Source organism: Ursus maritimus, unplaced genomic scaffold (assembly GCF_017311325.1).
Source record: "Ursus maritimus isolate PB19 unplaced genomic scaffold, ASM1731132v1 scaffold_6, whole genome shotgun sequence".
NCBI classification, from domain to species: domain Eukaryota; kingdom Metazoa; phylum Chordata; class Mammalia; order Carnivora; family Ursidae; genus Ursus; species Ursus maritimus.
In genome coordinates this window covers 1,959,379-1,971,604 of record NW_024426774.1, presented here as the reverse complement: position 1 = coordinate 1,971,604, position 12,226 = coordinate 1,959,379, and the positions used below count along the sequence as shown (strand labels likewise).

The window sequence follows — 12,226 nt, the reverse complement described above, 5'->3', positions numbered from 1 at the left end:
AAGGCGCAGGTGGGAGAGGTGAGGCTGGAGGTGGCGTGTTACCTAAGGCCGTGGCCTTGGCTGAGTGCTTGAGAGCCACTCGCCAGGGAAGTGTCGTGTGTTAGCTAATATCGCGGCCGGGCTGCCGAGGCTACAGACAGTCTCCGTAGCTGTACCTTGGCCCGTTTGCTGATACAATAGCCTTGAACCACGTGCTAAAAATACCATGACCTCGATGGAGACCGGGTTCCACTGGGCATGATGCAGGTGCTTGCCGGTGAACGTCCCCTGGAGGCTGAACCTGGGAGGTGTGAAAAGTGAAACGGAGCTCTCTCTGGGCCCATCTCGGCTCAGGACGGCTCAGGACAGCCTGAGTCTTGACACTTGAGTAACTCAAGCTGCTGCCGCCCACAGTCGCCTCCCAACAGCCCCAGGGGCAGCGCAGGTGACGGTGGTGTTGGATTCCGCCGCCCGTCGGGGGACTGGTGGTGGGGCCTCGGGCCCTGCCAGCCACAGCAGCTCTGGCCATCCACAGCTGGAGGGTTGGGGGCACACTCAGCCCAGGCACCCGCCGCTCTGGGGGTCATCTGAGCCCTTCGTGTTTCCTGCCTGCCCTCCTGTCGCAGGGCCTGTGTGTTGTGGGTGTGCGGGGGTCCATGTGTCCCAGAAGCCCAGGCCCACACGGCCTCCCTCTGCCTTTCTGCTGATCCCGCCCCCTTTGTCCCACACGGATTCAGGGGAAACCTCTTTACTCGGACACTGAGCGATATTGTGAGCAAAGAAGACTTTGTGTTGGGTTCCGAGTATCTCATCACACTTCTGGTCATCGTCCCCAAGTAAGTGGCCCAGGAAGGGGGCTGGTGGTGGGTCTCAGGCTGTGGTGGTGATCACGGAAGAAGACTGGCCCTGCCCAGTGGAGTGAAAGGGGGTGCCCTCCATGGCCTGGACCCCGGGGGCAGGAACAGGAGCAGGGTTCTGCAGGGTAAAGCAGTGAGCATCTGCTGTGTGCCACCAGCCTTAGACAGGAGCTCCTTGCACTCACAGCAAACCCAGGGGTGGCTGTTACGCCCTTGTCCAGAGGCCAGAGTCAGTTGGCTTCTCCAAGGCCACACAGGGTCAGGACTAGAAAGCTCCAACACATGTCTCTGGCTGACCCTTCACGTGGCTCTCTGTGGCATCTGGGGCCCTTGTGGGCATGCTGCGTCCAGGACCGGGCTGGGGAGGGGTTGCCCAGTGCCCATGGCAGGGCCTTGGGGTGTTTGGGGCTCTTTGGCCCAGGCCTGCTCATCTCAGTCCCTTGGGAAAAGGGGTGTACAGCGTCCTAAACACTCGGAACACCCCCAGCCTTTCTGCAGAAATCGCTGAATGATTCTGTATTCTTGCAGACCAAGCTACGCACAATGGCAAAAAACCTATGAGTCTCTCTCGGACATGGTGGTCCCTCGGTCTACTAAGTAAGTGAGACCCCAACTTGACACCCAGGCACCAAACACGCTCTGAGGGTGCAGGGGTCCTCAGCCCTCCTCACTTGCTCTCACCAGAGTCCCTCAGCCTGGAGTTACTTTGCAGCCACACACCCAGCCACGTGCCATACTCCCTTCCTCTTTCAGAACGCTGCTTCCCTGCCCCCTCTTCCAGGAAGCCCTCTCTGACTGCCTGCGGGCAGAAATCCCCCTCACTGCGCTCTGATCTTCTTTCTCAGCTCAGGTCCATGCTTCCCGGCCTGAGGGTCAAGCAGGGGCCTGGCTCTGCCAGTCACAGAACATGGTGGGGGGGGCAGTCTCAGCGTCTGGCCTACTGGGGTCAGAGCAGGAGTGGCCAGTGAGGGCTGGGGACGTGGCAGGAGAAGAGGTACAGGAATATATTCAAACTGTGAAGACCATGCACGTGGGGAAACCAGCACGGGGTGGGGGGTGCATGCAGCAGCGGGGTGGGTCTCACTGTGGTGCGGAGCGGGAAGAGCCAGCGGCTGGAAAGCACACCAGCGTGAAGCTGTTTACTTAAGGTCTTGAAACGGACAGAACTGAGCCGTATGCGATCTGGGCACATGCAGGTGCACAGGAGAATCGAGGGGGTGTTTGGGGGATGGGAAACGCCAGACTCAGCCCAGTGGTGACCTCAGGGCAGGGGGCGACACGCAGCCAAGGAGGGGCACGGGGCTTCTGTGTGCGAATTGCTTTAGGTCTTAAGTGGGGCGGCCGATACATAGTATTTGTGATTCTCTCTACCTTTTCGTATGTCTGAGATAGTTTGTAGTTTAAAAAGGTTTGACAGTGAGTCTTGGCCAGCCGTGCGAATTCACCTGCTTCCCGGCACACAGCGTGTAGAGAGAGGGCAGCCCTGCCCACGCCCCTCTCAGCTCCGAGGCCCCGCTCCGGCTGGGGTGGCTCTGCCAGGGTCACAGCTCACAGGAGATAGCAATGAGGAGCTCCGCGGAGGGGCGCAGGGAACAGGACAGCCATAGCCTGAGGTCACGAGGGGAGGCCAGAGGAAGAAGCCGGGGGCAGCCACGTCCGCAGGGAGAGGAGAAGGCACAGAGATGGGCAGACGGGCTGGTCCTTGAAGCCCGCCAGCTCGGCAGAGGCCACCAGTGCTGTGCGACACTGGCTTTCTGGGGCCACTAGCCGGGGGACCCCTTTCACAGAGGCTGCCTCAGCAGTGGCTTGGCTTCTCAGAGCAGAACCCCCAGGCCCTGCGTTGTCAGAAGGCACCCAAGGATCTGCAGAGGTGATGCTGGAAAAGTCTCTGGGGCCTGGGGTGGCTGTTACGGGTGGGGGCTCTGAGAGACAGGAAAGGTAACCTGGCCAGCGTTCCCAGGAGATCTGCCCGGGCGTGGCAAAGGGCTTCCCCTAGGTCTTCTGGCCGACAAGGCTGACTCAAAGGTGCTGACCACGGGCTCCAGTGACCCCTGTGTTTGGGACAGTGCCCACCGTGGCCTGTGTGGACACGTGCCTTGGAGGCTGTCTGATTGGAACATGGTGACTGAACGTGAGGTGGACACGGTGGGATGGTTTCCACCGACTGGAGTCTGCCCTGTGTCAGAGCTGGGGACCCCCCCCCCCCCACTACACTCACTGAGACCCGGGAGTGGCTCGATTGCTCGGGCGTCTCACAAACCAGCCAGATGAGGGGTCTCTGCACAGTCAGTCCCCTGTCTCTCCCTCTCTGGAGGGGGAGTGGAAAGAGCAGGAGTGGCGGTGGCGGGGGGGGCAGGAGCAGGTGGTGGAGCCCACCCAGCCAGGAGTTAGGACGTCACAAGGGACCGCCGGTTCCCTGCCCTCGGCTGCCGGTGGGGCCCCTGCCTGCCCATGGGCAAGCGGGCTGATGGGGACGGAGCCGCCCCTCTGCGGGGACCCACCCCCCCAGGGGGAGAGGACAGGCCTCTCCTAGCCCAGCTCTGACATCGGGTGTGGTGAGGCATCCGGTGAACAAATGCTTTTCTCCACCAGACTGATTGCCGAGGACAATGAGGGCGGCCTCTTCACTGTGACCCTGTTTCGAAAAGTGATCGAGGATTTCAAAACCAAAGCCAAAGAGAACAAGTAAGGACTGGCCTTGGTGGGCTCCTCTGGGTTTGGGCTGTCTCCGCTGGAGGGCTCTCTGCTCCGTCTGGAAGCTTCCTGGTGAAATCCTCTCATTTGCTTGTTTCAAGGTTCACTGTCCGTGAATTTTACTATGATGAGAAAGAAATTAAAAGGGAAAGGGAAGAGATGAGCAGATTGCTGTCTGATAAGAAGCAACAGTATGTGAGTAGACTACACTGGCGGGTGGGCTTCACGCAGGAGCGGCCCCTGCCACCCGCGCCAGAGTCCCCCTCCCTTGGGGGCACACAGCCTGGGAACATGTGTTCCCCTGGGACTGCCAGATCGGGTCTGAGGAAGGGAGAGGGGCACCCTGGTGGCACCTGAGTGGTGAGCTGTGGCTCTGGGCACCTTCCCTAGGAGAGCCCCCGAGTCCTGGCACTGCCCTTCCGGGAGGAGACTCCTAGCCCCACTGTGCAGCTGAGAAACTGAGGCTCTGGGAGGTCAGGGAGCATTTCCCCCAGGAAGAGGACCCCACCTCACCTTCCTCCGCCCCGAGATGGGGGCAGGGCAGGCAGGGATCCTGGCAGGGTCCCTGTGCCTATCGTGGGTGGCCCTGTCCCCTTGGTCACCTAGATGTCCTCAGCAGTGTGGTTCCCCAGGCGTGCCGGGACACCCTCTGTCATCAGCACCTGTATTTATTCCCCCTGTGCTTTTAGCAAAGAGTGGGTGCTTACCCTTGAGATTTCTGACAGCAGCCACTCAGGAACCTTCCGTGTGCAAGGGCAGCTGAGCTCACGAGGGAGCAAACCAGGCTTCCAGTTTGGGAATGTGAACACCGTAGCCTTGGGAAGGTCACTGTGCTGCTCTGTGCGATGGGCCCATCGCGGCTGCAGGGCCCCCCCACCTCCGGTGGAGTGTCTCCAGGGCCCCTCTCCCCCTCCATCCCCACTGGCAAGAGTTCTCAGAGAAACTTCCAGTTTGGCCTCTAGTGTAGACAGGAGGGGAAGAATGCGTAGAACGTGCTTCAGGCTTTCGGAGGAAAGCTGGTGTGTAAACATAAAGCTGTAAGTATGTGCTCAGGCGAAGAGCAAGAAGTACCTCCCGTGTGGCCGGGTGTTGGCCCCGGGCCTTCTCTGACATCAGGCTGGCGGAATCTGCACGTCCGGCTGGGCCTATCTGGTCAGTGGCCTGTTCACGGGGACTCCAGACCAGCCGCCCCCTCAGCAGTGAGCAGCAGCATGGGGTCCCACAAAATGGGGTTCTCCAAGCCCCACTGGATGGGCCCATCCCCTTTGAGGACGAGACAGGCGCTCATCATAGAGTAGTGAGGGGTTTGAACCCCGCCCCCAAGCGTCCACGTCTGTGTGTGGACGTGTGTGTGCACGCCGGGTGAACCCACGCGTTTCACATCCCAAATCTGCTGGGCTGTGGGCGAGGGCTCCTCGTGAGACAAAGGGCGAGATCCCAAATCTGCTGGGCTGTGGGCGAGGGCTCCTCGTGAGACAAAGGGCGAGGGGGCGCCGGGCGCCGAGGCCCCAGGCCTCCCACACAGCCCGGCAGGTGAGGTCTTCCGCAACAAGAGCTGGAAAACCAAAGGGCTTTTCTCCTGGGCCTTAGCTCGCCCCAAACCCTCATCACCCAGGAGCGCTCAGTGGTCTCCCTGGCCTCATCCCTGTGGCTTCGGGCCTGCCCGGGCACTCTGCACAGGCCTCTGGATGGGGGGCTGGTCAGTAGCAACTCTCACAGGTGTCCAGGCAGGAGGCCCTGCCGCAGAATAAGGTGGTCAGGTCGTGCCTTTGGCCCCGGCCTCGGTCCTGGCACAGACCCCCTGCGGATCGAGGTGACACACGAGCTTGACACCTGCAGCCTGGGGCTCGGGTTGCCAGCTGGCGCTTCCTTACCAGGTGTAGGCTTCCGCGCCCCCACGCGGCCCGGGAGCCCTTCCAGGGCCTGGGGCGGGGGGAATGGAGCGCCAACGGAGACACACGAGCTCGGGAACATGTAGCTCCTTGAGGCTCCGGCTGTGTGTCCCCAGGCAGGGCTCAGCCCCTGAGCAGGGCTCGGCCGGGGTCCGCCCAAGCCTGGCTTCTCAGGCCCCTTTCCCCTTCAGCTTGTCGGGAGGGGGGTACGGCCGGCATCGTGCGCCGTCCGTGGTACTTGTCAGCCAGACGGGCCAGGCTAGGTCCTGGGGTTTCGGCTCCTTGTGAGCACAGGGCGGGATTTTCCTGTGCTTTCTCCCTGTTCGCAGAGAAAGAGGATAAAGGATGGTAGGTCCTGACAGCGTGCCTGGCCCATTTTCTGTACGTAGCTTACACGAGTGCCACGGGGCTTCGTGGCTGGACAGGGTGGAGACGTGCTCCGCGGGCCGAGCCCTTTTCACTACCAGCTGCCTCCTGTCCTGGAGCGGTCGGTGTCCTGTGTCCCAACCGAGGCCAGGGGGTGGGAGGGGGTGCGTGAACTGACCCCGCTGCCCGTGGTTGGCTCTGTCCCTGCAGTAGGGGACCCGAAGTCTTAAACCCCCGTCCCATCTCAGTCCAGCCAGCGCGCAAGTCCGGAGGGCGGGCCGGCGTTCCCGAGCTTGCCTTCACGTGCTTTTCCGGTGATGCGAATTATTTGTTTGTTGTGATGCATGTTTGCTGAAAGATTAATAAATCATTTCTGTGCCTTTAGCAAACTTCCTGTGTTGCTCTTAAAAAGGGATCCTCCACCTTCCCGGACCACAAGGTTAAGGTAACCCCGCTAGGTAACCCTGATAGGCCCGCTGCGGGGCAGACGGACAGAGAGAGAGAGAGTGAGGGCGAGGGAGAGGTAAGCAGCACCCCGCAGCCCTGGGGGTCCCCCGCTCGCATGTCCTCGCCAGCGCAGGCATCTTCTGAGAAAACGACGCCTTGCGTTTTCTGTTATCCAGTGTGGCTTCTGAGGGCTTCAATCAGGGAGCCCAGAACCCTGCCTCCCCCCTCATCTGGAGGGCATCTTTGGAGTGGCCCCCTGCCCCCCGGCAATGGATGGTGCTTGTTGGCCAGGGTGCCCCTGCCCTGCCTGGAGGTGGCTGGAGCTGGTGACGGGGGCAGGCCCTGCTGGGTGGCGGTGGTCGGGCAGCTCGGCTCTCCTCCCCTGGCTGCCCTGGCTGGACCCACCCCTGACCTTTGTGGGCAATCGGAGGTGTCAGTGGGAGCTCAGAGCCTTTGCTCCGGAACTCTGGGCTCCCCCGGAGGACCGGCCACACCGGCATTAGCGACAGCGACAGCGACAGCGGCTGCGGCCCCGAGGGCTTGTGGCCACGTGAGGTGGGCTCTGCGGAGCCCCCCAGAAGCAGCAGCTGGTGGATGAGGCCAGGATGGGGGGCGACGTGTTCCTCAAAGGTGGGCTCCCCGGCAGCACGGTGTCAGAGGGACACCCGTCCGCCGTCTGCCGACGGCCCCGAGGTCAGGGGCTGCCCAGCCCCCCGCAGCCCGGTCGGTGGTGGCCACGCATGTGCCGGGTGGCTGGCCCGCTGAGCTTGCCTGGCACCAGGCGCCCGGACAGCGTGCTCCTGGGCCTCGCCTGGGCCTGGGCCAGCCGACCCGCTGCTTCCGCTGGCCGCCGGGCGCTCCTCCGCTCCAGGCTTGCTCTGTCACCGCCCGCGTCCTCCTGGGCCCGGCGTCCGGCGGAGCTGCCCGCAGGCGTCGCCCGCTCTCCTGTCTCCGCAGGGCCCGCTGCTGCGCTGGCTCAAGGTGAACTTCAGCGAAGCCTTCGTCGCCTGGATCCACCTCAAGGCGCTGCGGGTGTTTGTGGAGTCCGTGCTCAGGTGCGTGGAGGGGGCGCCCGGCGGCTGTCCTGCTGGGGGGCCGCCGCCTGCCCCTCCCCGCCCCCTCCTGCCCTCTCCCCGGCTGCGCCCGGCTCTTGGCCACATGCGTGGATTTCCCGAGCCCCCCGAGCCTTCCCTCGGCCCTGCAGGCCCGTGCTCGCCCCCGTTCCTGCCGGGCCTGGGGCGGGGTCCCGCTCGCTCCAGCAGGTTCTGTGGCTCCGGGAGGAAATGCCAGCACTGTCTCAGTCCTTGACCGCTGAGGCCCAAGGCAACGCAAAAACTAAAACCTAAACGAAAGCGAACTAACGACAACAGAAGTTTGGCCTTGTTTTTAACGAAAGTGAAATGGGTTCGCTGTGGAGAATTAGGAACGCCAACAGGGAGTAAAAATCACCTGGGCTTGTAACACCGACAGGGCACACCGCTGGCTGACGTGCGGGCGTGAACTCCTTTAGGAGTTTTTGTTCCTTCGTGTGTTGCTTTTTTTTCTAGTTTACAGATACACACATTTTTTACTACATTTTTATGAAAATGGAATTATATAGGAAATATTTTTTGAAGCCTGTTTTTCTCCTGTGTTTTGAAGATGCCTGGTGTCATGAGCTCGGGGGGCGGGTCTTGGTTAGCACTGCACACGGCTGGCTGGACACGCTTTTTCCAGAAGCTCCCACCCCTGCTTCTCGCCTGGCCCTCCGAGCCTCTGGAGTGCGTGCCCAGCGCCTTCCCCGGCCTGCCCGGCGCCCCCAGGCCGGTTCCCTACGTTCCTTTCCCGCCTGTGCCTCCTGCACCTCCCGGGCCTCCGGCCTCTCCGCACACCTGGCTCCTCTGCCCTCCCAGCCCCTTCCTCTGGCTGCCCCGTGGACGCCAGCGGCCTCACGTCCTTCCTGTCCCCGGGCCCCAAACCTCAAGGCTCGGACGCCTCTGCTCCCTCTTCCCCACTTCCTACCCCCACTCCCTGCGCCCCACAGCACGCTTGACAGGCCGCGTCCTGCCTCTGCTTTTCTCTTCCCTCGTCTCCCGCCTCGTCGGCCCAGCCGTTGCCACAGGCTCCCCCTTGGTTCTCGGCCTCCGGTTCATCCTCCACATGGCTGCCAGTGTGGTTTTGTCCAAACACAATATGGTGGCTGCCAGGCGTGGTTTTGTCCAAACACAGATCAGATCTGACCGTGGCTCCTCACCCTCCCCCGCCCGTCTCCGAGGCCTGGAATGGCACGGAGCGTGGCATTGGGTTGCAGGGTGTACTAAGCTGACCTGGAGCGTTCAGCTGTCTGTAGCGTCGACGGGCCCCACACTGACCTGCTTGCCTCAAAAAGCAGTGGTTCTCAGGCCCAGTAGTGTGAACGCCCGTGTGCTCGAGAGATGGGCTCAAGAGATGGGGGTCCTCAGTATCACAAGCTGGAGGAAACGGGCTATTTCCCCTGAAAGTATATGGGGAGATAATTTTTTTAAAAGATTTTATTTATTTGACAGCACAAGCAGGGAGGAGTGGCAGTCAGAGGGAGAAGGAGGCTCCCGGCTGAGCGGGGTCCTGGGATCATAACCTGAGCCAAAGCAGACACTTAACTGACAGAGCCACCCAGGCGCCCCTGTAGAAATTTTTTACGAGACTAGCAATGTAGGACTTTTTCTTACTGTGTCTGTGTTTTTCCTGAATACAGTTATATGAATGCTGTTAAAGAAAATTCAAGTTCAGAAATATATACTGTGGAGAAAGTTCCTCACAGTCCCCCGGCCCATAGATAATCACGGTTAATGGATTGCAGACTCTTCTTATTCCCCGGACGGGATCATTGATCCTTAATGTTCTGCAGCTTGCTTTTTTCATCTGCTTTCAATTAATTACAGTCACATCAGGGTGTGTGGAGCTAGCTACCTGATGCTTGTTAATGGCTTCTCCATATCCTACCCCACGGAGGGATCATAGTCCAAGAAAACAGATGTTGAACCACCAAGTTTGTTAGAGCAAACAGACGGTGAAGTTCACGTGCTTGCCTGTTCCTCTGACCCCCGGTTGGCACTTGGTGCTGTCTTCCTCCTCGCTACGCTGTTCTGTCCTTCCCGCCTACGTGAGGGCTCGGGCCGACTCGCTCTCCGCGTCTGTCACTCAGCCCAGAGTTGGACAAAGTAGATGCTAGATGTTCGTGGGCCCAGCCCTCAGCCGAGGACGTGCTAGTTCAGCCTCAGGCTGAAGGGAACCAGGGGCTTCGGCCGTCGGGATGAGCGCGAGCCGGCCGGGTAGCTGGCTGGTGAGTCCGGCTCCTGGGAGAGGTGTTGGTGGGGAGCAGACTTCAGGGAGTCCTAATGGTGGCTGTGCAGGTGCATTCATTTAGGGAGAGTCGTAAAGAGGGAACATACTGAGAGGGCACCGCGGGAACCCAACATTTAAGGGGTGGAGGCAGAAAAGCCCGTGAGGAAGTCAGAGGCAGGAGGAAGTAGCTGACGAGTCAAAGGGAGAGGAAGCTGAAGGATTTATGTGTCCTTGCAAATGGGCCACAAGGTCATTGGTGGGATAAGCCTGAGTGTGGCGGCCAAAGGGCGATTGGGTGATATAGGACACTGGATACTCTCAACTTTGGAATGAGAGCTTTAGGGAGCCGAGGAAGTTTATGTTAAGCAGAGCGAGATGGTGATACGTTAAAGGGAAGGGGGCAGTAGTTGAGAAAGGCCGATGCCCCTTGCAGCCCAGGGTGGGGACGGGCTGGTGGCTACAGTGGTCTTGGTATGGCGGCTGCAGGTGAAGGCTCCCCACCAGGTGACCACGGCACTCAGGGAGGAGGGTCTTGTACTGAGCAGCCCAGGAGGGAGCAGCGTTGGGGGGCAGCTGTGAGAATGAGGAGCAGAACAGACCCAGCTGTTCTTGGAAGTCCTGTTCTGAGCATAGAGAAGGCATTCCTTTAAATTGACCCAGAGTGGGGTTTCACAGGGAAAGGACTGGAAGGGTCTGAGAAGAATGTGAAAAGCCCTGAAATCAAGGGTGGGCTGAGAAGGGGGCCAAGGGTTTGGAGGCTTGGCGGGGGGGTGGGAACATTCAGTCATCATTTATGAAGCGTTTTAGGAGGGCCTGTTGCGCTCCAAGACTGGGGACAGAACGGACCCATGCCTCTGCCCTGAAGTAGCTCCCAGGCTGGGAAAGGCAGAGCTCTCAACACAGGGGTCCTTGTTAGGGAGGGTATACCACGTCCCAGAGCAACTGGGCAGTAACTGGTGGAATGAGCAGGCTGGAGGACAAAGCAGGGGTGGCAGTGACGGGCTGGGAGCTGGAATGCCCACCCTTAACATACAGGTTGCCCGGGCTGTGGCCAGCAGGTGGAGAGAACAGTCTTGGTGAAGTGGAGGATGTGGAGTGGGTTTCTGGAAAGTACTGGGAGTTGGGGTAGGGAGTCCAGAGGGAAACTGCTCATTCAGGTAAGATGGTGACAGCCGTTGGCTGTCTGTACTCCCCCGGGGAATACCGGAGCTTTGATGGTAAGAGGGGGACAAAGGAGAGGCCGCCCCCCCCCCCCCCGTGAGCTAGCCCACTTGCCTCTTGGGAAAGATGATGTAGACGGGGCTCTGGAATCGGGGTTCTGCTCGCTCAGCGTCCTTCGAAGACGCAAGACTAAGTAGGCTGTAGCCTTGATTTATAGTGAAAACAGCGCACACGTGGTCACACGCCGCCCCCTTCACATGTACTTCTTCCTGCGGATAGACAGACCTTGGTATTTCAGGGGACGCCGCGCCAGTAACGGCCGGCAAGGGCTGGTTAGCACGTTCTCCTGGGGAGTTTCCTATCCAGAAAAACGCAGTTACTAGTCTCTCCTCTGACCCTAGACACTTCATTCAATTGAGTTGTTTTTTCTTAAGCTATGTGGACTGAAGCCTTCTTCTTACCAGAGCTTCCTGTTTCTCGTCAGGGTTACTTGACCCGCATTTGCGTCTGAAGTAACTCACTGGCACGTTTTGTCTGTCTGGGAAGGTACGGACTGCCCGTGAACTTCCAGGCGGTGCTCCTCCAGCCTCATAAGAAGTCATCCACCAAACGACTAAGGGAGGTTCTGAACTCCGTCTTCAGACACCTGGACCAAGTAGCGGCCGCAAGCATACTGGATGTAGGTGGAGAACCCAGAGATAGCCGGGTTTCTGCACGGGGTCAGCCTCTCCGTGTGGGAGGCACTTTCCCAAAATGGAAACTGCCAGACTGTTGAGATGATCTACGTTTCACAAATTCGCAAGCGTAACAGGGAAGAGGCCGTGTGTGTGTGTGTGTGTGTGTGTGTGTGGCGGGGGTGTGCTGTGCAGAAAATACGGTAGGGCCTAGAGAGCCGCCTCGAAAACAGAGACGAGACAGCATATTGGTTTCTGCATTTAAAGCGCCAACAGGACGTCGTCTTTTGCAGGCATCTGTGGAGATCCCTGGACTGCAACTCAGCAACCAAGACTACTTTCCCTATGTCTACTTCCACATCGACCTCAGTCTCCTGGACTAGAGAGAGGAGCTGCCGCCATCGCGCTCCTCTCTTCACTCAGGCTCCTGCAGACACCTCTCTCCCTCAGCCAGAGAACCCTACAGAACTTAGATTTTTAGAGAAATTGCTCACAAAAGTTAGTTACAGTTGTATTTATTTTTTTTAAGTTACAATAAAGAAATGCTCAGTCCCTTGGATTGTCTCTTCTATTCTAACATCATTCGGACGCACTTGACACAAACGGCCCGCCTCGGAGTCGGTAACCTGCTGCTGCACTGTGGGTCTTAACGGCCACCTTGTGAGGGCGGAGGAAGCACGTTAAATCCCAACTGCATAGTCAGCCGTGTTTCCCAGCGGTCACTGGGGATGGCCCAAAGACAAAACCCTGGCCGTGACAGGCAGTCCTCACGGCCAGCCCACAGCTTTCGCCCTTCCTTCTACAGCCTGGCGGTACAGGTCGCGTCTCGCAGCTGTACTTGGCCGCGCTGGAA

At 59.7% G+C, this 12,226-nt stretch overlaps 1 protein-coding gene across 1 annotated transcript in view; it reads left to right on the top strand.

Moving 5' to 3' along the window:
* Window positions 1-12,221, top strand: part of ATP6V1C2 (ATPase H+ transporting V1 subunit C2) — a 51,402-nt gene extending 39,181 nt beyond the window's left edge. Inside the window, exons 7-14 of the mRNA XM_040622798.1 lie at window positions 717-815; window positions 1,365-1,433; window positions 3,429-3,521; window positions 3,632-3,725; window positions 6,174-6,311; window positions 7,193-7,290; window positions 11,246-11,378; window positions 11,667-12,221. Of these exons, the coding sequence (XP_040478732.1) occupies window positions 717-815; window positions 1,365-1,433; window positions 3,429-3,521; window positions 3,632-3,725; window positions 6,174-6,311; window positions 7,193-7,290; window positions 11,246-11,378; window positions 11,667-11,756 (814 nt within the window). The 3' untranslated portion in view covers window positions 11,757-12,221. The remainder of the gene's footprint in view (window positions 1-716; window positions 816-1,364; window positions 1,434-3,428; window positions 3,522-3,631; window positions 3,726-6,173; window positions 6,312-7,192; window positions 7,291-11,245; window positions 11,379-11,666) is intronic.
* Window positions 12,222-12,226: the final 5 nt, after the last annotated feature.